Source organism: Centruroides vittatus, unplaced genomic scaffold (assembly GCF_030686945.1).
Source record: "Centruroides vittatus isolate TY-2023 unplaced genomic scaffold, ASM3068694v2 contig_2328, whole genome shotgun sequence".
In the NCBI taxonomy this organism is placed as follows: Eukaryota; Metazoa; Arthropoda; class Arachnida; order Scorpiones; family Buthidae; genus Centruroides; species Centruroides vittatus.
The window spans coordinates 196672-221650 of record NW_027121458.1 but is presented as its reverse complement, the minus strand read 5'-3'; the positions used below and the strand labels follow the sequence as shown (position 1 = coordinate 221650).

Genomic DNA, 24979 nt, shown 5'->3' with positions numbered 1-24979 from the left:
TTCTATAATAAAAACGTTTTCGACATCATCATCAACACTGTTAATGATGATGAGTCAATGAAAGTTATTAACTTATCTAAAGCATTTTTTGGATTTAAAATTAATAATTTTTTGGAAGCTTACTTGGGCTTTATGTTAACAATTATAAACTAAAATTTAAACTGTTATCAATATTAAGTGGCTAAAATATATGGTGAATCAACAGAAATATTAATATAAGACAATACTTAATTTTTTTAAGTATATTAACCCAAGTATTGGGCTGTGGATTGTTAAGTATAACAACCCAAAGCCCAATATATAAATAGATACATAGCCAAGCAATTGCCTTAAATACTTAGACTATAAATCCAAACAGTCTCGGGATCTGGGTGGTGCAACTAGCAAGCACATCACACAGCAAGCGGAGGTTGCAGGTTCAAGCCCCCGCTCCGAGCCAGTTCTTTTCTTCCAGATAATTCTAAATTATTTTTAAAATTATTTAAAAAATTATAATTATTAATAGATAACAGATGACACCTAACCTCTAATTGTGGTAGCAAATTACATAGTATTAATTATTAAAATTAGCAAATTTATAGCTAGAGTATTTAAGGCTATGTATCTATACTAATTTTTGTTCATTTTGTAGTAATGTCCAATTACTTTTTCCTAGATTCTTACTTTGTAATGTGCTGCAAAGTCTTGAGGATTTGTAATGGTCCTATCTTCTTTGTATTTTTCATACTCCAAAAGATTCCTATGTTTTTTTGCATCTTGAAGATTTCTCTCCCCTACATCTTCAGGTCTTTTACATTTATTACTTTCACTACTTAAATAATTAGATAAATTTGGAAAAATTGTTGGAATGGCTCCTTCTTTTAATTTCGGAATTTTTCTGGGAAATTCCTTTAACTGGCCTTTCACCAGGCATTTGTCAATTCTAATAATGCTCGATTCGTCAAAATGTTTTATACATATTATAGGGTTTTTTAATGCAGTCAGATCCGTAGGAATTTTTTGCAGCCAAATACTTCTCAGTGGCTCTTTTGGTAAACAGAAGGTAGAAAAAGTTTCCTTTTCGCTTCTGTAATTTGTTTTACAGCCACTGACACTACAACACCTCGGCATTTTGAAAAATTCTATAATTCTGTAATGTAATATATATATATATATCAATAATTATTACTTTATAAATTTATGGATGTTGTATAGATTACTCCAGGTGGAATTTTGGGACTTTGAATATATCTCAACTCGGGGCAGAGACGAGTTCAACAGTACCCTACTTTTGGACTGGAGACGAAAAATAAGAAAGTTATCATATTTACGATTTCTTGCCTTTCACAATGCATTCTATGCCATTTTAGAGTTAGTTTTCCACTAGGTGGCACTGCTTGTAGACAGTATATGTTTCCTTTTTTTTTTCTTTTGTTCAAGAACTACCATGAATCGATAACTAGTGACGTTAAACACTGGGCGGCTTGCTGGCGGCTCCCCTCCGAGAGGAATCCGTCGAGAGCACGAACAGTCAAATGCCACCTAGTGGAAAACTCTAGGTTAATGTAACCCTTGGTGCCAAGATGGCGGTTCGTCTCTGATTCCAGCAAGGAAACAGTGGGATGCACATTCTAACCTAACCTAACCTAACCTATTCTAATAATTTTGGTAATTTATTAGAATAGGTTAGGTTAGAACGAACGTGTGTCCCACTGTTTCCTTGCTGGAATCAGAGACGAGCCGCCATCTTGGCACCAAGGGTTACATTAACCAAACTCTACAATGGCATAAAATGCATTGTGAAAGGCAAGAAATTGTAAATATGATAACTTCCTTACTTTTTGTCTCCGGTCCAAAAGTAGGGTCCCCTGAATTCAGACGTATGTTCAAAGTCCCGAAATTCCACCGGGAGTAATCTATACAACAACCAAATTTATTTTTAAGTACATTGTACACACACATAAACACAGAAAAAAATTAACTTTTATTTAACTGTTGATAAGTTTTTAAATAAAAAATTAGTAAAATAGTAAAGTTAAATATTCGAAAGAAACAGAAAATGATTATTGTTAGTTGATAATTCGAGTAAAAAAATTATAAAAATCAAACAACATATATTAATATATTGGTAAATTTCAAACGAATACTTACTTCCCTAAAACATTATATAATGTTATCTTATAAAACCAGTAAAGGAATTTCCTAAAACGAAACTGATGTAAAATCTATAGTTATTTGTTTCCCCCGAATCCAAATTAATCTTTCGAAATTCGAGTAAACAAGTAGAGAAATGTGCAGCACGCTGCACAGCACTAAGTTGTTCACGTGACTAAAGATCGTGTCTTTCTCATTGGCCACGAAGACATTTCGCGGAAGTCACGTGACCTGGTGACGCCGAACACGATACGTCACACGCCTAATACGCCTCCGCCATCCAAAGTCATTCTCCACGACGGAAACAAGCTTAAGCGCCGGTGTCTCGAACGGTGCACACTCGGTAAGTAGTCCTAAGTTTGTTTTTTGTTTATAGCGTTCGTACGGGTCGGCGAGAAAACATTCTGCGTGTTTTAGAAATGAATATCAAATACGTGTCTTTGGAAATAAAAAACTAAAAGAAAATGCGTATTGGTAAGAATTCGTATTTTTTTATAAATGGTTTTTTAAGCCCATTATTATTATTACCACAGCGAGTTCTAAATTTATTCACTTATTCCACTCTGATTAATAGTAGTGTGTCTATCTTTCTGTTACTCTAGGGAACGACAAAGACGAAAGTATTACCTTAGAATAAGAAAATAAAATATCGGATCATCATCCGTCGATCAAATTTCAATGATAATGACGTAACAATTAAACAAAAACAAATAATTAAAGCTGTATTGCTCAAAATGACGTATTGTTGATAAACAGAAGGGACTTTCCGGTCTTCTGTTTATCAATGATACAGTTCAATGGAGGGCGGTTGACAGCTCTAATATAAATACATTAGAAAATAACGTTTCTGATCCATATCAAAAGAGAAGGAAATTTATTTTCCTGTTACAGTTTTTTCTTTTACCTCTGTTTATGGGAATTGATGTTTATCTATTTGTATTTGTATACACACCATCAAAATGATACTACTAGTATCAAAATTATTTTGATTTCTGTATTAAAATTACACTTTTTTAAATAAACTGAATCGTTTATAAACATCTGAAAAAATGAAAAAATACATTTTTATTAATAATCATAAGTTGTATTATGGTTAAGTAATGTGTTTAATTATTTTATTATTTTTATTTAACTCGTACCTATGAGGATTTCTATTGTATAACTAATACTAATGACAGCAAACGTGTGGCCGCCCGAGATACAGACATCCAAGTATTTGGTTCTAATTAATCATCAAAGAAGTATTTGATAAGTTTTAAACTTGCATATATAGTGTGAAAGTGGAAATCGATTGTAAAAATCTTAATTAAAGGCCATTAATCGTGAAACTGAGAAAAATTATCATCAAATAAACATCACCAGAATTCCCATTAAAAAAAAACATTTGTTTCCATTATAATTTTTTAATATATATGACAAAAATGGAGTAAAATTTGTAAACGTCTTTTTATTTTTGTCTGTTATAGTTACCCAAATTAAATGTTTGACACACCATTTGCAGTTAATAAATTTCAAATACAATTTTGATCTAGGTTCAGATAAAAGGTTTCCAAAAGTGTTACATTTTAAAATATGGTGTATAAGTTGACACCTAGTTTTGGAAAGATCTCTTTCAAGCTTAAAAATCCAATTTATGTACTGGTATATACAAAAAAGTTAAAACAATGTTTTAACATTTCACCTCGGATGAAGAGTCAGGAAAGTACAAGAGATAGCTAAGAATTTTATCAGGTTTTATATATTTTTAATATACAGGTATACCTCGTCTTACGTTGGTAATTGGTTCCAGGAGAGGCGACGTAAGTCAAAAAACGACGTAAGTCGAATTTACTTGTCTAGTTACGACGTAAGTCGTAGTTTCGACTTATGTCGTAACTAAATGCCAATAACAGAGGAAATGCCAATAATGAGCACTTAAAGACCGCTAAATGAGACGACAACACAGAAACACAGATGTTTTCATGGTTCGTTCCCTAGGATTTATGATGGTTACATTAACATTTACTGTAAATGTACTACTGCTTTCAACGCTTTTCTAGTGATATTACGACTTCAATGTTTATGGCGGACGGATTTAAAGTCGAATAAACTGACTTAAACTTGATTTTTATTTTTCCATATACTTTTTTGACAAACGACGTATAATCGGGAACAACGTAACTCGAGAGCGACGTAACTCGAGGTATACCTGTAATTTTAGTAATTATAAAAAGTTGAGAGTAATTACTCTTAATCCTTTTTAATAGATTTTAAAACATCATTTTCAAATGATCGACATCTGTTGCTCTTCAGTATGATTATAAAATAATATTCTGTATCTAAAATATTGTTATTGATTGCAGGAAAATTCACATCTATGACTTCAACTGTAGCAAAATATATTCAAAAAATAAAGATGAATATATCAATCATTTTGAAAATATAAAATATATTGATTTGTTATACACTTTTTCATAGTCAAAAAATAATTTCCTACATAACATACAGAAGTTTAATTCCAACTAAAAATCAAACATGAGTTTTATTATCTTTTTATGATCTACATTTTAAGCTTTAAAGTATGATAGTGTATCTCTGATGACATTTATAAATGTAGCAGATTTATGCCAACAATTGTCGTAAATGATCGGGCTAAATTTGGATATAATGATTATAAATTAGAAATGAATTCTAATTTATAATCTTTATATCCAAATTTAGCCTGATCGTTTACGGCAGTTGTTGGTGTATATTTGCTTAATATCTGGTTTTGATTGGTGTGTATATTTGTATGTAGCAGATTGTGTGTGAAATGTATTCACTTTGAATATTTTACATTTAAAATTGCCCATTAAGTTTAAATCATTTATGGCATAATATACGGCCCACTAGCTTTTCCGTTACAGAAATATATCATCACAATAGTTTGAGGAATGATTTACAAATTTTTAATGCATTTTTACAATATTCTTTTGATCAAAGTTTGGATTAAAGCATCTATCATTAGTGTTAATCATATGAATTTCATTACTTCTCAATAAAATTATTTCCTTACAGTATCAGTTAATTAACTTCAAATTTTAGAAGTGGTACTTGCTGAAAACGGTTTGAAACACACGACTTATATTAATAGTTTTAATTATTTCATTACTGTTATCTTTTAATACTATATTTTTTAGGGCTTATCATACATGGAAACCAATTTTCAGATTTTAGTTTTTATTTAACATTAAAATACAGTATTTAACTATTTTTACAATAAAATTCTCATTTGAATTTACAGCCTATTAATAAATACTTTGTTATGCTTCAAGAGAATGAATACAGTAAATGCATTTATACATATAATATTTGTATTATATACATACTTGCCAACCATCAGTGTTTCGTATGCTCTGTCAGTGGACAGGCTGCTTTTCCCTTTTGTCAGCATTTTAAAATAATTTGAAATTATCACATAAACACTTCATTTAACGAGTCTAAAACCAATATATATACACTGAAGACATTATGTATTTTATTATCAACAACTGAAACAAATCAGAATGACATTCTCAGATTCCTTCAATTGGGAAAGAACCAAGATTAATAGTTTTTCACATGTATGTTGATATAGGTATGATAATTTTAAATGGCAGATATGATAATTTGCATCTTCAAGTCTAACAACGTTAGTGCCCTTATGTTGTCGGTTAAATCAATTACGAACAAATCCTCAGAAGGAAACAAGTTACTTTTATAGATAGACCAAATTATTGAGCAGTGCTACAGTTTCTCCACCCAAAAAGAAGAAACATCTGATTCATCACTTAAAAATATACAGGCTGCAGTGGCATGCTGTCCATGGAAGTTGTGGAAGCACCACTTCCCTTGTATTTTCTAAAATGTAAATACATATTGTACAATTATTTTCATATTTTAATGTTCTTTGAACTACTTAAAATTAATATTTTATTTATTTATCTATTTATTTTATTACAAATTTATATACATATGAAAAACAATGATAAGATTCAAATATAAATTCGTGTATGCATATTCACAATGGAAGCACTGTATTGTCAAATACAGGATAGCTTCCATGGCCAAAATATTTGAATGGTGTAAAGCAGCCAGATTATAAGCATTTGCGCATGCACTTTACAGAACACCAACCTTACATGGTTGAGCTCATGGATGCTACACACCAAAATATAGTATAATGATTCCAATGATTCTATCTAGGGCCAGCACAGCTTCCTTATCATCAAATGTTACTGCATGCCACTGATGGGTATGAACTTTCTCAAGAGAAGAAGAACCATCATCAGTTTTACTATTTTACATAGATTTGTAATCTTTGTAAAATAGTAAAACTGATTATGGTTTTAGCGCACAGCATTGCAGGCCTCCTCTGCATTGCTATGTGGCAAAAGGAAAAGATATTCATTGTGGTAAGAAAAATACAGAGATAGGAAATAAATAACCAGTAAAATTATTGTCCATAATAATTGCAGTGAAAGTCAATAAACTGACTGATAGCAACTGTCATGAGTACATTGTACTGTAACAAAAGAAATTATTAACAGAGCAAAACACCACACAAAGGCATATAACAAGAGGCACTCATCGTGTAAGATCAAGATTCCTGACATATCAAGATGGAACACATCATAGATCTAGGTGTAGATTTATATGTCCCATAAAATATTTGATCTTTTTTAAATTGTGATGTTAAAGAGTGTAAAGCTATTGCCATAATCTTTACAGTGTTTATTGCAATAGCTTTATATCATATGCAGAGATAACATTAAATTTTGTTTATTAAAGGTATTTAATATAAGCATTGTGCTATATCAATGTTAATAATGAATTTCTTCGCTTTTTATGCTGTCAGTATTTTTATTCAAAAATCAGTGTTTTTCTACCAATAGTCCTAGCTATTCCCCATTCTAAAAACTGGCAAGTATGTAAAATCAAATATATATATATTCATTAAGAATATTTGTGAGAAATTCAATTGATTGTTTCAACTAATAACATTATTTTCAAATAAAATACACATTACTACTATTACAAATAAATTTCCACATGTAGTAGTATCTTAATCATGTTTTATAATATAAATATTAGAGTATAAAATCTAATTAAATAATGATTAAACTGACTCTTTGATACTTGCAATCAATTTTCTTTAATAATTTTACAGCATTGCAACACAGACAAATAAGGAGAACAATACACACAAATGAACAATTTACATTGTTTTATTTATAAAAACAAAATAGTTTTAAAATTAAAAAAACTTTATTCATCAGTATTTATATATAGGCATAGTCATGACATATGCAGTATTAGGAATTTAAAATGATCTAAAGAATTATATTTTAATAAAATTTGTCAGTAAAAAATTAAATTAGAAGTATTTTATAATTTCTGTTCTTCTAAAACAAAATAATAAAGTAATTTCATATAATTTCATTTTGAATGTGAAGGTCGATCAGGTTTGATCTAGATATACAAATGGCTCTAACTGGTATTATTTTTCAGTTTATCATCAGTAGACTTGCTAATCCAGCCATTCCTTGCACAGAGGGGTGCCAGATTACTGAGGCTTGTGGTACAGATTTATTTTGGAGATAGGTGGGTGCTGACGATACACAGAAATAAAACCTTAGTAAACAATAGGATGTGTAACACGACTAACATTTTTGTGGATACAGGCAATCACACTAGTGACAATGCCAGATAATTGAGAGTTGGATAAGCCTTAGAACGTTATAAGCCCATCTTAAGGGTTTAAAGTACAGCAATTGCACAGCTGCCTGTGCTATTTATAAAAACGAATACTTTACCGTATTTTACGGACTATAAGACACACTTTTTTCTTCGAAAAATTGCTTCCAAAATTCAGGTGCGTCTTATAGTCCGTAGCATCTTATAGTCCGTAAAATACGGTATAAGACGCTACAGACTATAAGATGCACCTGAATTTTTAAGCAATTAAAAAAAAAAATACCTATAAGAGGCTACGGACTATAAGACACCTGAATTTTGGAGGCAATTTTTTGAAGAAAAAAGTGCATCTTATAGTCTGTAAAATATGGTATATGGACTAAAAATGTCTTATCATTTCTTAAGTTACTGTTATCAAGCATACATAAATATGAAGTCATTAAAAAAGTATATCTTTTAAATGATCATATTTCATGCTTAAGATCAGCTAATTTAATTTTTTCAATAAGAAATGGGCAATTAAAAGCAATATACAAACATCCTGGAAAAAAATTATCGTATTTTACGGACTATAAGACGCACTTTTTTCTTTGAAAAATTGCCTCCAAAATTCAGGTGCATCTTATAGTCCGTAGCATCTTATAGGTATCTTTTTTAAAAAATTACTTAAAAATTAAGGTGCGTCTTATAGTCCGTAAAATACGGTATGTCTTTAATTAGAACAAAAGGTAATTCCATAATTTACATATTTCATGGTAAATTACTATTATTTACCAGTAATATATATGAGAAAAAAACTTTAAAAAAAAACTCACCTTGGTATTTGATACCAAGGTGAGTTTTTTTTAAATGCCGACAGAAATCGAGAAGGAAAAGCAGAACCTTCAAATATTTTCTTTTTGGATGAAGCAACTGGTGGAAATCAAAGGACCAAAAATGCTTTGAGCATGGCTAAAGTTTGCTCTCATTATTTTATTTAGCCGAATTGCTTTTAGCTCTGTACTTTCAGGAAAACAATGAAATGTTACATCTTTGTTACATAGTGAATTGGTGCATCTTGGCACACAGCAGGTAACTTTTAAAGTCCTTTTCTTAGCAATTACTCTTGTATTTTCTGTGGTGGCAGCCATCATCATACCTTTATTATGTGCTTCGAGTGTTCGCGGACAGATGGCACCACAAACCACTGAAACTCGTATATTGATTCATTTGTTGGTGTCTACAGAACATGTTCGTATCAGATTTTGCGTTATAACTAAAACCCATCTAAAATTTGATTGTGAGGTTTTATAGTTCTTTAATGTGTTTCTACACAATAAAATTATAATGATCTTAAACTTACATTGCAAAGTTTGGCATTCATAGTCGGAAGCCATCTCTCTCTGCGACAATTCTGAAGCCATATTCGGCACCGTTCTTTATTTCTAGGAAATTTATGTAGTTTAAAACCTTTCTTTGAAGAATTCGAACAATTTATCGCACTGCAACCTGCCATCTTATTGAAATATGACATTAAAACCCAACACAGTTCGACCAAAAATGGCGGTTTGTTTTGCACTGTAGTTTACAATTTTGACGCCACGAGGCGCTCTTTTGAAAATAACAATGTCTTACACAATTGAAAAATCCTATATTAAAACGAATAAATTCGCTATCTGTAACGCCTGAATATGGGCCAATTACTCTTAAAACACCTCCTGGAAGGCATCCTCCCTAGGCAGATCGCCCAAGTGTTGAGTTGCCGTAACTTAACTATCACTAGGCATTATTAAATTATTACAACGAACAGACGAAAATACTACAGTATGATCTGTAATCTTTACTGTGTTTCTATTCCGGATCTTCGGCATCAATATATAAAGGATCGAAATACCTTAATATTCTATGAATTATCACATCCACTAACGCCGTAATCACTAACCAATAAACAACTTTATTTTACCCATATGCATTTCGGAAATTACAATATTTCTCTCCTCGGTGAGTTTTCTTCCATACAAGCTAAACAAGGCGTGCACAACTTTCCGATACACTAGTAAATACACAAACACAACAATATACAATGATATCTACTAAAAGCCATTAAACATTTTACCTTCTAATTTCAATGTTCCAACCGTTTAACTCAGTGTTTCTCAAAGTTTTCGTACTACGTCCCCTTTCAGCGCATACATTTCTTATATTTTTGTTGATTGTTTCAAAATGAATTTCTCCACTTTACTTCAACACTCATATCACCCAATGCCTTCCAGAGCCACTGAGTCTTTTACCGCCGTCAAGGAGATTAGCACCCACTTTGGGAAACAGTGGTTTAACTACTTACATACTCAAACCATTTTCATTTATTTTTAAAAAACATGAGCGAGATTGAGACCGAAGTTTTAAACGCGAAAACGTGTACGTCGGACGTTCAGCGCCGCTTTCCTGTAAGCCTAGAAGTTTGACAATGGTGTTTGGAAAGTCAGTGGAATCATGCTCGACATTCCAAAGGCCGTTGTCAAACTACTAGGCTTACAGGAAAGAGGCGCTGAACGTCCGACGTACACGTTTTCGCATTTAAAACTTCGGCCCCAACCTCGCTATTATGTTAACGTTTTGTACCACAGTTCTCTTGAAACTTCTCTCCAACTCTCCTCACATACTGCGAATACTCATTAGTAATGCAGAAGATCGACACATCGAAAAAGATAGTCTTCTTCCACTTTTTGTGGGCATTAGCTAATATTTCATGATGTTACAATGATTTGGCCAGCACTGTACTGTACTATCTGTATTCCTTTGCAAAAGATATTTTGTTATACATAGTCTTCATTACTATTACTTTAATACGTTCTCCATCATATCATTCACCAACACTCCAACAGCCGAACACCGACGGCCGGATGGCCGAGCGGTAAAGGTGGCAGCCTACCGCTCTGGGGGACCCGGGATCGAATCCGAACGGGTCGAATAATCCCCAGGAATTTTTCGGGGGGTGGTCCGTTCGGATATGTCGGGCCCCGTCCCTCACCACCCGGTCGCCCCATTGTGGGCCTGGCCGAACCCATAATGGGCCTACTAAAAGAGGCCCTCTTAGTGCCCACAGGGCGGAAAGAGTTAAAAAAAAAAAAAAAAAAAAAAACAGCCGAACACCAAAAACCATTTCCACGATTCTTGTAAATTTATACCATCACCTTCGTTCATTAGTATTGAATAATAATTTTTTGCATCTATCTCTGTGTTTATACAACTTTCTCTTCATTATATTCATCTTTAAATGAACTATCTTTAATGCACTAAGTTCAAACTGACATCCGTTCTTCACGTTTAGCTTCTACACTCGAGTTCTTATAATCATGTCTTTATTTCATAAGGCAATAATACTGCTTAAAAAACCAATAGATTGAAAACATTGTAACACGAACATTTTGAATATATCTACTATTTTTGAATAAATGCTCAGAGTTTTAAATATTATTACTCAGAGGCATAAGGTGTGTGAATAATAATATATCTACTATTTATATTTTTTCTGGCTACAGTTTTAACTCCCGGAAAAAATTATCTGGCAACCAAAATGACTGCTTTTCTTTGGAACTGGACGAGTGCATGCAGATTTTAACCTTTTCCGCTCTTTTAGGAAGCCCATTATGGGTTTATGGGATTGGCTAAGCCCACAATAAAGCGGCCGGTGATGAGAGACGGACCAACCCGAAACATTCCCGAGTATTTTAGACCGGTGCGGATCTATCCCGGGTCCTTCAAAGCGGTAGGATGCCACCTTAGCTGCTTGGCCATCCGGTCAAATCCAACTATTTAGTAGCACTTCCACTTATGTTCTCTGTCCTTTCAATTCAGTCAAATTTTATAATTCATGACAAATTTACATTTTACCGTGAATTAAGTGTAAATAAATAATAACTAATACACAAGTGTTATGTATATAAACAACACAAACATAGCCTTATAAAAGTTCCTCCATAATTCACGAAAGGCGCATCAATAGCTGAAAATGTTCTATACTTTAAGTTCAAGAGCGTTCAAACATTCATAAGAGAAAGCGTCACGTAAAATATAATGAAACCACAATATAAGCTTTTATATAAATATGTAAAAATAAAACTAAAAATTGTGTAATAAGTAAATTTATATTTATTTTGTGCCAACATTATAAGTGCTCTTTACTGGTAATCGTCTTGGAAGCAAGGACGGAAAAAATTACATCAGCTTTAAGTGCAATTTACCACCGAGCTGACACTACAGCAGAAGTAAAAAACCACGAAACCTCCTAATGATTTTTCCTAATGGTTTGCAGCGATTGATTGATTGTCAACGCGAAAATACCCGTACATTTGAGCCTATTGACAACACATTTCTATTACAGAAGGATCTGGCCCACAATACGGCTAGCCAGCGGGTAAGAGATGGGAATGACGCTCTCAATCTCTATCATCTACAATAAAATATGACTCGGGTGCGATTCGAATTTGAATTCCCATGACAATCAGTTGACACCTCATACAACCTGAATCTTTTTTTTTATCCTTAATAACATTAAATAAATAATGAGTAATTGCTTTACTTATCCGTATCAAATATCACTCTATATAATTTATAATACATATAGACTCGGTAGTGAGGCACTATACATCATCACGAATTCAAAATTATAGTAAGGAAATTCACCTTAATTAAATATAAAACATCTCTGAACTCTAAAAAATTTCTGACTATACCTATTTCATTTAATTGTATATCTAAAGCAAAGATAGTCAGATCATTTATTAACTCGATGAGATTACCAAGTTAAGCTGGCGAATTGTACAGATTTACCGATACGTGGAAAATTCCTGGCGATATCTCGAATTTCATGAGTGAATTTTATTAAGATTTATACTTGATAAGATACCCTGATCGTCTTCAGTAATTGTAACACTGTTCAGAAATATCTTACATAAATTTTTGATGACTGCAGAAATTCCTATTCCAAAACAATCCACAAACTGTATTAAAAAAAAAAAAACCATTAATAATTAGAAAATGTAAGAGATCCAGAGAACAGTGATAAGATCGGAGAAATCCAGATTCAGAACAACATTTTTTACAACATAAAGCTATTGAACCCGATAGTTGGTTGCAAGTTTTCCCCTGACCAAGAGGCTGGCCATGACAGTTTTTCACGTTTTCTTCACGTTCCCAACACCTAAACAAGGACCAGTTTTTCATAGAAAAGCCCTCCTGAGAGGCACCCCTTCTTGGAAGGTAATACAACTGTTACTTTCCCTTATTCCATCAATCCAATCCATTTTGATATAATTATATTTTATTATATATCTTTATCTACTTTCTATAAAAAGAATATATACAAGTATTTGCAATTACTCAAAATTAAATATGCAAAAAATTTAACTACTACTCCAGTTAAGTCGTTAAATTTCTCATATTCTTACAATTAATATTATTATTCCTAGAACTATTTTAATTACAAAAATATTAATTTAAAAAGCATAAACTTGATAATTTCTGAATGAAAATTCTTTACAAATTAAATGCAAAGTATGAAACACAAATGCAGCTTTTGCCAATTTAAATGACAAAGCAGCAAAAAATTTTTGATACTTTGAGGATGGATCAAAGCTGTGGAAATATTCACCACAAAATAAATAGACGTAATTATATTCAAATTTATATAATTAAACTTTTAATTGCATATTAACAGCATTATTACTTTAATGGTAAGCTGACAAGCAACAAATCAAAATGAGAAAAGTACAGGAAATGCAAAACTACACTTGATCAATTTTCAATTTTTTTATGAGAAGTCGGCTCTTACATTGGGGTCCGTGGCGTACGTTGACAGGGCGGTAGTGTGTCTTTTTGTCAATGTCATATTTATGTTCAGCAACTCCTTTTTATGAACAGACCTTTTGGTGGATCCAATGTAGACAAGATCTCTTTGGAACCTGTGATCCCTTATTAAGATACTGTACACTCCTGGTGCTCTTAAATGATCCAATGTGTCTTTCGCGTTTCTCAGAAGCGAGTAAATAGTTTGCGTTCTCGAGTAAGCCGATTTTGTGCCCTTTTTTAGTGCTATTTCCTTGTATAGGGAATGCAGGTTTTTGTTGTATTGTATAACTGTGTGTTTCTTATTTGGGTTCTGGTGGGGACTCAAATTGGACCCCCCCTGTTCCGTGGAAGTGTGAAGTCCTGCGTTTATATTATGGAAGTTACGAGCTAAACCATGCATTAGGTTTCTTTTGATATGCGGCAATGTCCTCTATGTGTCTAAGTTCTTTGACCGTGCCCTCCAATTTAGAATTGTGTGTGAATGACCGATTTGTTAACGTTCTAAATAAGCACTAAAAAAGGGCACCAAATTGGCTTACTCGAGAACGCAAACTATTTACTCGCTTCTGAGAAACGCGAAAGACACATCGGATCATTTAAGAGCACCAGGAGTGTACAGTATCTTAATAAGGGATCACAGGTTCCAAAGAGATCTTGTCTACATTGGATCCACCAAAAGGTCTGTTCATAAAAAGGATTGCTGAACATAAATATGACATTGACAAAAAAAAGACACACCACCGCCCTGTCAACGTATGCCACGGACTCCAATGTAAGAGCCGACTTGAATAACACCAGTCTCATAAAAAAATCATTCAAAACGGACCACACCAGGGCCTTGGAAACCCTTGAGATTTACAAAGCAACCAAATTGTATTAATTTCAAAGATAGTAACGTAACATCATATCTTATTCGTGGCGCTATATTTGTGATGAGCATCCGCATTGGTAGTTATATATTATTCCTTGAAAGAGAGACCACATCATTATTATGAAAGACTTCTGTCTAGTAAATTATTTCAAAATCTTTGATCGTTACTACATACCGGAGAAAATTAATTTTTGTATTCAGAAACATTCTATATTCTTGACATTCCATTTTTGCAAACGACTAAAGAATGTGAGAAGATCGAAAACGTTAGTTCAGTGACTATATTCGTTTTGTACCGTTAATCTAAAGGTTGTGGAAGATATATTTAATCTATACTTGATCACTGCTTATTACTGTAATGTGTATCAGTACTTTTCTTAAACTCCACCCTGTGGCTCTAAGAGAGCCTCTTTTAGCAAGCCTATTATGTGTTCGGCCAGGCCCACAATGGGACGGCCGGGTGATGAAGAACGGAGCCCGACATATCCGGACGGATCACCCCCCCCAAAAATATTCCTGGGGATTTTTCAGCCCGTCCGGATTCGATCCTGGATCCCCAGGGCGGTAGGCTGCCACTTTGACCGCTTGGAGATCCGGCCCGTGTATTAGTACTAATGTGATTATTCTGTAGACACGTCTTACATTTGAAATTCTGGGTATAATAATTTATAAACTGCTAAAGCAGATCATTACAATTGTCAAAAAATTTTACTTTCCGTGTGTTCAAAATGAAAAAATTTGTTAAGTGAATCACGTAATTAATTCATTGTCAGCATATTATTCTCTTCATAAAGTGCTATTTCATAATAGTTAACTACACAACAATACGTCGAGTCTCAAAGGTAATACAGCTTTACAGACGTTCTAAATTTACAACTAAGGATCTGAATTAAGAAAAAATTGACTAACGTAACAAATTTTTGTCTCCTAATTTCCTCATTTTGTAAATATCCTTCGTATTTGTGGCATAGAAATTATTATTATTATTATTTTTAGTTTCTTTTTTAATGTTAGTATCAGGGTTTTTCATTTCCCGGTCTTTTGCTTGTCCCGGAATTTAGGAAAAAAGTGAAACTGTTTCCCGGGATATAATTAATTACTTTGAAAATATAAAAAAATATCTTGAAATCGAATATAATTATATTTCCTTTTTAAAAGTAATTTAATACGTTGTGCAACCTCCAAAATCATATTAATAATAATGCTGTGTGTAATATATATTAAAATTACCTTTGAATTACATAGAAATTTTCACAAATAGAAAAAAATTATTAAAGTTTGTTGGAAACTGCTTACAAAAAACAGAAAAGAAAAAAGCCTTTGATCTAAGTTCATTTTTTCTTTAAATTTTCAACTCAATTCAAACTTCTAACTTAGAAGGTAATTTTCGTTTTTTAAATAAAACATAATGCAAAATATTATTGTAAATTTTTGTAAGATTTTAAAAACTAAAGATGGTCAATACTCCGGTCACTCAATCTGGTTATTATTTTAATAATGAAAAGTCCCGCTACTGAAAATGCCCTTTCCAATTCAATGGATGTGGGTGGAATCGTCTTTAATTCATTTAAGAGAAGACAAATGTTACGTGTTTTTTCACCCGTAGCCTGGGAGATTTCTAGTTCATTTTCGAGATTGTAGTACTTCTTTTGCTCTCTAGTATTCTTCATTTGTCTGCCTCGGCTGCTTTAATAGAAACATCAAGCTTATAACCCAATAATTCGGCAGTTCGTTTGTCTTTAATAATCAGGTTTATGAAGAAAAACTTCATACTTGAAGACTTCGTACCCGTTTGTACCCTGGCCAATTTGCACAACCTGGCGTCACGCAATTATTGAAGCTACTGAACTTGGTTAAAAATTAAGACAGCGTAAGCACAATTATTCCAGATATTACAAGTTTTGACAAATAAAGAATTTTCAGTCTTGCCACAAAAGGCCTTCCGCTCTGGGAGATCCGGGAACGAATCCGGAAACTCCGAAAACCAGAGTGGTACCGGATTACCGGACAACTCTGTATTTTCGCAAAATTCGATCATTTGTGAGCTCCGAACATTGAAGATATTCCTGTACATTTTATACCAGTGCAGCTATTGTTTGTTTCCCATTTGTTTATGCGCATTCTAAGTAGCTTGGGGATAGAATGAGTAAACTACACGGTTGATTGGTTGAAAAACCTGAAAAAAAAAACTTTAATCAACATGTTATTGTGTAGACATCATGAAGACTAAGGTTTCTCTAACGGGATCCCGGCTGTTTTTTTAACCCAAAAAATCCAGCAAATTTCTTAAAACTTCACTTTTTCTTATTTTGTGTTGAGGTTAGGGAATTTTGCATATAGAAAGTATAATTAACTCATAAACTGTCTGAATGCATTTGTATTTATTAAGTGTTTTTTAACTTTTGCTTATTATGGCATGTGTTATAGGCTACAAATTGTTTATTGACAGATTGTCAGTAATCAATCTGTAGCCTATTTGTGGCAGGACTCTGAAAATTCTTTATTTATCAGAACCTGTAATATCTTGAATAATAGCGCCGATGTTGTCTTAATTTTTAACCAGGCCCAGTAGCTTCAATAACTGCATTATGCCAGGTTGTGCAAATTGGGCAAGGATACAAAAAAGTAAGAAGTGTGCAAGTATGAAGTTTTTCTTCATATACCTGATTATTAAAACAAAACGAACTGCCGAATTATCGAGCTCTAAGCTCGATGCTGCCATTAAAGCAGCCGAAAGTAGACAAATCAAGAATACTAGATGGCAAAAGAAGTACTGCAACGCAAATCTACAAATCTTCCAGGCTACAGCTGAGAAAATACATATCATTCTCGGTAGCAGGACTTTTCATTACTAAAATGAAAAGTCCTGCTACTCTAGTGAATGATTGAATTCATGCGAAACCTGTTAACATCAATCAACGCTTTCAAATCTGATCTTGAAAGATGTCTGTGCAATTTGTAGACTAAACACACATTAGGCACAGGAAAGCGAATGTCGAACCCGACACGAAAATTTCGCTGTAACGATCACCGAGTTATTGATCGATCATTGATCATTATTTTTCTTGATCGACCTCCCGACATTCAGCAACATTCAAGGCTGCATCCACTTTCGACCGAATTTTCGCTCGCGGAGTGTTCAAACATATTCTATTTGCTGAATACTATAATGTAGGATTATCATCATGTATTTTCCTGAAAGAGCCGGATTATCGGGTGTTGCTGAATTTACGAAATTCTACTCTAACGGAATTGACATTATGCACCGAAATAAAGAAAATTCCAAGATATATATATATATATACACACACCACACACACACACACACACACACACACACACACACCACACACACACACACACATATATATATATATATATATATATATATATATACTTTTAATTAACAAATCATTTTTATATAGTATTTAATTTACAGTAAAAGTTTGTATTTTTCTTCAATAATTCTAAATGAGAAACGTTTGCTCAGTGGCGTAGCGTGGGTGTCAGCCGCCCGGGGCAGAGGAAATTTTCGCCGCCCCCTTATTTAGGTATCTCAATTTAAAAGACTAAAATATACAGTAATTCTAAAGAACAATCATCATTATTGTGTATTGTACAGGTTACAAATAAAAAAGTCATGTATATATGTTTTACAATATAATAATCACATTTATTACAAAAATTTTTACAAGATATTATTATTATTGTGAAATTTTGCCGTCCCCTAAAAGTGCCGCCCGGGGCGAACCGCCCCTGCCGCCCCCACTACGTTACGCCACTGCGTTTGCTATTGGTGAAATTATCGCCTAATGGCTACAAAACTCAATATTTCAATCCAAATTTAAGTAATTTGTTAAATGTTCGCATGGATTTCTATTAAATACATTAATACTGAATAATTATATTCCAAATTTCAGTTAAGAAAAGAAAAACTCACAGATGAATAAACCAGGCGCGAGTGGCGCGCTGATCTTTCAAGATGGCGGAAGACACCGGTGAGTGTTTTACCGGATACTGTACATCATTTGAATTTCATTCGTTTGGTTCTGAGAAAAAATAAATGTTTTTCACGTGGCTAGATAAGCAGCATTGTTGATTATTTTCCAGAATTATTATGCTTTTCCCCGGTTTATATCGGAAAGCCCAAGTACAATGAAAAATGTATGCACACTTGACTGATGATTAAATTGTATATTATTGTATCGACTTACCTGGCACAGGAAAGTTTTTGTTGTTGTCAAAATATCTCTCCTTTTTATCTGTTTCAACCACAGTCTTCTTCTATGCTGATCATTCTTCCCGCTTGGTATTCTGTATAATTTATAACCTTGATCACTTCGATGACGACAACCGAAAATGCAGCACGTAGGCATATTTAATTCCAATTAATTCTGAAAAATTCCACAATTGCGCAGAATACGATTGGAAAATGAAGCGTACAATGCGAGCTTGGATACAAAATGGCACCTGTTATGACACGTGACTAAAAATGGCGCCTATAATGTCACGTGACTACAAATGGTTAACAATGACTGATATTTATGTGTATTAATAATCAAAATCATCAGCAAATTAATAATTACAATCGAGATTTTTAATGCAAATAATATAACTGAATAACCTTCTCTTCAATCATAATAATTACAATATATAAGATTTTTAATTTAATAATAAATATTAAATAGTTATTTGGAAAATTGTGTGTATGAATGGTTATTAAATAATTTAAATATAAGTGCTGCTTATTTTAAATAAAGATTTACAATTGCTCTTCTAATTAATATGAATCAGAAAAATATTTACTTCTATACTTATTAAGAAGTTAAATAACTTGTAAATACATACATTTACAAGTCTAATACCAATTGTATTACTTTAACAATTTCTAAATGTTCAAGTTGCATGAAAATCTAGAATACATACCCTCTACGTTGAACGCTAGAACATGTCTTCTATGTCTGCAACATACATATAATTAAAAAAAAAAAATTAAATTTATTTATTGGTAAATTTTAACCCTCAAGAAGAAGAATAAAATTTTAAATACGACCATTTTATAGTTCATCTAATGTAATATAATCAATTTACACGTCAATATATAAATAAATTTTTTACAAAATAATCTGTTTAGCAATTCTTAGATCCAGTTTTTATTACTCTGGTTTGGGTGATAAATAATTTGGCCACTCCATGCTTGGTCCATTTAATATAAGAGTGCTATGCATTAAATTTATTACTTTCATGAAGAGTACTTACGCAGCTAAATAAACAAAAGACATTCCACGAAAGCAGACAGTCGAAAGTGTAACTGCACTACATCTACATTTACATCTGATATGGCCCATTGACTGGATCATAAATCTTAATATTCTTTAAACCTAATCCACTGCTAAAGATGCATTGATTAATTCAGCTGAAAAACCATAGTAACTAGTTCATCATTATGAATGTTTAATTAATATAAATGTTCTAAACTGGATTGGAACAGGAAAGATTTCATTATTAGTATATAAATTAACAAGCAAATTAGGATCATTGCTACACACATAATTTCAGTGGGAGCCGAAATGTAGGTTTTGCAAAATGCATGGGAGCCGCAGTTCTGTACTGTCGTGGTGGATAGTATGGTAAGGCAGGGAAGGGTAGGGTGTCCCCATCCGAGTCAAGAACTTGTTTAAAAAGAATAGATTTGAAATGTTAATTTAATTTATTGCATTAACTTGGAAATAAATTACTAAATATTACATATATATAATTACATATTTTCACAAAATTGTGGAAACAAAATTGTAAAAATATTAATAAAAAGCAGAAATGAACACTTTCGGCAAGAGCCGCACGTAACTCAAAAAGATCCGACTTGCCCATGTCTGTTCTATGGGGTTGATGTCGGGTGATTATGGAGAATCGGGAACATTATAAGCAATCCATTGATACACAATATAAGGCAGAATGTTTGGGATCATTACGTTGCCGAAAGTAATAATCCCTGGGCAGATTCAGTTTTTCTACACTTTAATATAGACTATTTTTTAAATAGATTCAGGAGTTTTCTGACAGCAAATGCATGCTCTATATTGGGCTATATTCAAAGTTCTGCTTATTATAATTTATGTACTGCAAAGCCAAATGATTCTTCAAGTTGTGTTTTCAGTTACTTTAAAATAAATCAGGCTCCTTGGTCACTGTATTTATGAAAAACTTTTCATTTGTATGTTGAAATTTTTGCATCCAACCACTTCTTGATATATTATCCATAGAATCTCTATTATATGATCATTTAATAACACTTTGTATTGTTTAATAATAATCTTTAATAAAGATGCTATATTTCCATATGAATATATATATATATATATATCACTCTGTAGACTGAGAACTATTTCTCTTTCCTGTATGAATAATTCCCTCCTTTTATCCACCAACATTTGCCTTATTTAAGTTTTTTTTTTCCAAATTTTGATCAAATGTATTATATTTTAAGTAGTCTAATAAAAAGTAACAATACAGTGGACCTTCGTTATAGCGCTGCTCACTATACCGCGCACTCGGTTATAGCGCGGGCGATGTTCGCGACACGATAAGCTCAAACATGTTTATACAGGTCCGTGCGGTGTTAGTGACTAGCGCATTTTATTGTTACTGCATATTGAGTAATTGTGTATGTATTGAGTTTCTGCATGTATTTTTAATAGTGTTTAATTATTGTATGCATGATGAGTAAAAGAAAAGCTTTGACATTATTGCTAAAGTAAAGAGGTGAACTGTGTTACACTGCACCGCTCGGTATAATGCGGTTCACCTTATAATGCGAGTGTCGTTTCCCGCCCGACATGTGCATTATATCGGGGGTCCACTGTACTTACTACAATTAATTTTAAATGATCTCTTACTGTATCTTTCCGATTCCTGAGAATTATATCTTCAAAAAAAAACCTTTTGCTGTACGCAGATTTTTGCAACAAGTTTGAATGCAATTTAAACTTATTATCTAATAACATGTTGCTAAATGTTACTAATACATTTTAAGCAATTAGATATTATGTTTTACATATTTATGTAATATAGTTACAATAAATTTTAATAAAAGTATTTACAGTACCTATTTTGTCATTCACTTATTTTGTATGCACACTTTTGCAACACTATATATAGGGTGGTCCAATTTGCTTGTCACTCTGTAAGTTTAGTTGTGGCTGTACATTTATATTTCATCATTCATTTCAAACAGCCAACACAAGTCCCTAAGATATGGAAGGATGGCTATAAGTGTATTGTCTCGTTGATAAAACTGTATCTCTTAATGATGAATTTGCTTATTTTATCAATAAATTTGTCTTAATTTTATTGATATATAATCATTAAAAGACTCACCAAAACAGCAAAAGTAGTTTAAATGTCAAATGTTTTCAATTTATTTAATAGGGCAAGATTAAAGAGATCAAAAATATTCGACATTTAATAAGGACGAACCAGTCACTGCGGTAACTCAGATGAATTAATTGGTGCAGCTTTAACATGAATGAAATTTAATGTTTTTGACCCAGTTAATTGTCCATCTTCAGGTACAGACATGTAGGTTTTGCAAAATGCCTTGAAAGTGGAATGTTATTTTATTCCTTCCTGCATTTTCAATCATTCATGCCTGTTCATTGGTCAAAAATATTAGTGGTACTTAAAATTCACACACTGGTAAAGATGCATCGATGCATTATGTTCTATATTTAAACTACTATTGCTGTTTTCAAGTGTAACATGGAAAAAACAGATCATTAATTTGTTACATATTAATGTTATGTTACTAAACAGCTGAGAATATTAAATAAAATATAAAATTTTTTATAAGTTCTTTACAAAGATTTGTGTTTATCTAGTAAACTATATGAACTATACAGAAGGATGTGAATACTCTCAAGAAAATGTTGTTGTTTCTGTTAATTAACTAAAATAAATAATTTAATATTTGCTTTATTAAGATAAAAAAAATATAATTTATTTTTTAAAAAAATTATTTAAAAAAAAAAATAATTTGGTTAATGTTACCTATGGTTCCAAGATGGCTGCTCACCTCTGATTCCAGCAAATAGAAGAAGGGAAACAGTGGGGACACACATTCTAACCTAATCTAACCTAACATATTCTAATAAATTACCATAACTATTACTAACAAAATTATTAGAATAGGTTAGGTTAGAACGTGCGTCTCCACTGTTTCCTTGCTGAAATCAGACGAGCCGCCATCTTGGAACCATAGATAACATTAATCAAAAATTTTAATCCTTTATAGTCTGGTGTTGTATTCCTGAATGGACATCAACAATTACTCTGGTCCATGATTGTCATTGTCGGTCACTCTATACCCTTCACAGACCCATACCTACAAGTGGCTACCAGGTGGTTAAGCCCTCTCGGCTTAAATCGGTAGTATCCACATATGCTTTTGCTTTCATCGCATAAATTTGCCATAGGAGAAACTACAATGTCGTACATAAAACTTTTCCACTGCACAGTAATTGTTTGGCCACATTGTTATCACGTTATGGAAACATTTACATTTTTGAGGTTACAAAAAATTGTGAAGTTTTTTATTTACAAATTTGCTTTTCAAATATTAGGTTTTGACATTTAGAAACTGTAATTACACAAATACTGTTAAAATTATATAAATTAAGCCAACAATGCTTGAAATAACAGACATTTATTTAATTTACATTTATTATTGGATAAAAATAAATTCCTTTCTTTAGACTATGGCTTATATTTGAAGAAACATTTGCTGAGAGTTTTTTTTTTTTATGAAGCTGAATAAACTGTTTTTCATCTTTTATAAATTATATATATAAAACAATCTGATATTTCACTATTATACGTTAAATTTATTTTATTTCAGCAGCATTAGCAGGAAGACTATCGAGAAATATTTTTGGATATTTTCCTCATCTTTTAGCTCTTCATATTTCTTGATACGAGTCTTTGATGATAGATTGTTTACTAAGTATTAACAATAATTATAATCACTCACTATAAACATGAATGTTTCTTCAAACGTTAATAAAATAAAAGATACCACCTTGTCGATAACTGTTAGCAAGTTACTGGGGAGGATTTATGTAATATGCAGGGTGCAGCTGCATCCCCCTAAGTGATGCTATGGCTTCATGTGGCCCAGGCAAATTTGAATTAGGGAGTCCCATTTAAAGTGTTGATTCCAGACATTTTTCTTCGAGGGAAATGTTTTCGTTATAAAAAGATTGGTTTGGGGGATCAGTTTTGCCCATTACGTAACGCATTTTCATGGTGCTTTATTCCCTCTCACTATAACGCCAGCTCGATCCTCCCATAAATACATAACGCATCAAACCAAAATCCCCAAAAACACATCTACAGTATTAAATGTGTGTTATATAATGTATAATTATAAAGGAATAAAAGCTATGTTTTATTTACGGCAAACCCCGCAAAGAATTAATTTGTTGCCTAATCCCTTTAATTTCAAAGATTTAATTAAGGATTAATTGAGGATATTTACAATACATAACAGATGCTTTTGCATTTTTTGATGTTTTGGCACTCCAGGAGCCCAAAAGTTACTAAAAAAAACTCCTCACAAATTTACGTGGGGGTGTGTGTTCACATCTATTATGTATTATATATCATGACTGGATGAATCAATCATTTTGAAACTTGGCAGGGTTATTTTTGTATGTGGGGCATTGATGTTATTAAATTTTGGTAATTAGTTAAAAGTCAAGGAGAGGGGATATAGATTTTATAGAAAGAAAACAATTATTACTAGTGGGACATATGGTATTATCGAAACAAATGAGCACAATCATTCTATACGTATTTGTGCTCGAACATCAGCTCCGTCATTGGTCAAATGACACCTGTCCCACTCAAAATTAATGTCATTTTAAACTTTAAGAAAAAATCTTGTAAAATTGACGGCAAATTGTTCGTGTAAAGCTGGACAATTGGGAAACTTTTTTGTCAATTCTCAACAATCGAATCCATGCTTTCTGTCGATTACATTTATGAGCTTCTACGAATTCTGATTTCCGAATAATTGTCTGTTTTTCACATGGGTATAGATTAAGGTGACCAGATGTCCCGCTTTTTAACAATTTGTCTCGTGTCCTGGCCTTTTTTTTATAAAATGAAAAGCCAGTATCAGTATGCTAACTAATAAAACACTGCTATGAAATGATTATACATTCACAATTGCATGAGCAATACACGAGCTCATGCAATGTTGTAAAGATCTCTTTTGCATCCTGCATATAAATCATTTAAGTATTTAAAGCTTTATAATTTAATACTTTAAAAGTGCTTGTATGATTTTAACAAGGACTTTGCTATATGTATGTTTAAAATCTTCAACACGCATTTTAAAGCTGTGTTGTTTTATAATTTTATAAAATCTATAGTGTACGTGATGAAAATTATGTG

At 32.3% G+C, this 24979-nt stretch overlaps 1 protein-coding gene across 1 annotated transcript in view; it reads right to left on the bottom strand.

Moving 5' to 3' along the window:
- The window catches only part of LOC136971112 (zinc finger protein 728-like), a 92215-nt gene extending 73455 nt beyond the window's left edge, over positions 1-18760 (bottom strand). Inside the window, exons 1-2 of the mRNA XM_067265588.1 lie at positions 18742-18760; positions 664-1129 (exon numbers count right to left, since the gene is read on the bottom strand). Coding sequence (XP_067121689.1) covers positions 664-1110 — 447 coding nt within the window. The 5' untranslated portion in view covers positions 1111-1129; positions 18742-18760. The remainder of the gene's footprint in view (positions 1-663; positions 1130-18741) is intronic.
- Positions 18761-24979: the final 6219 nt, after the last annotated feature.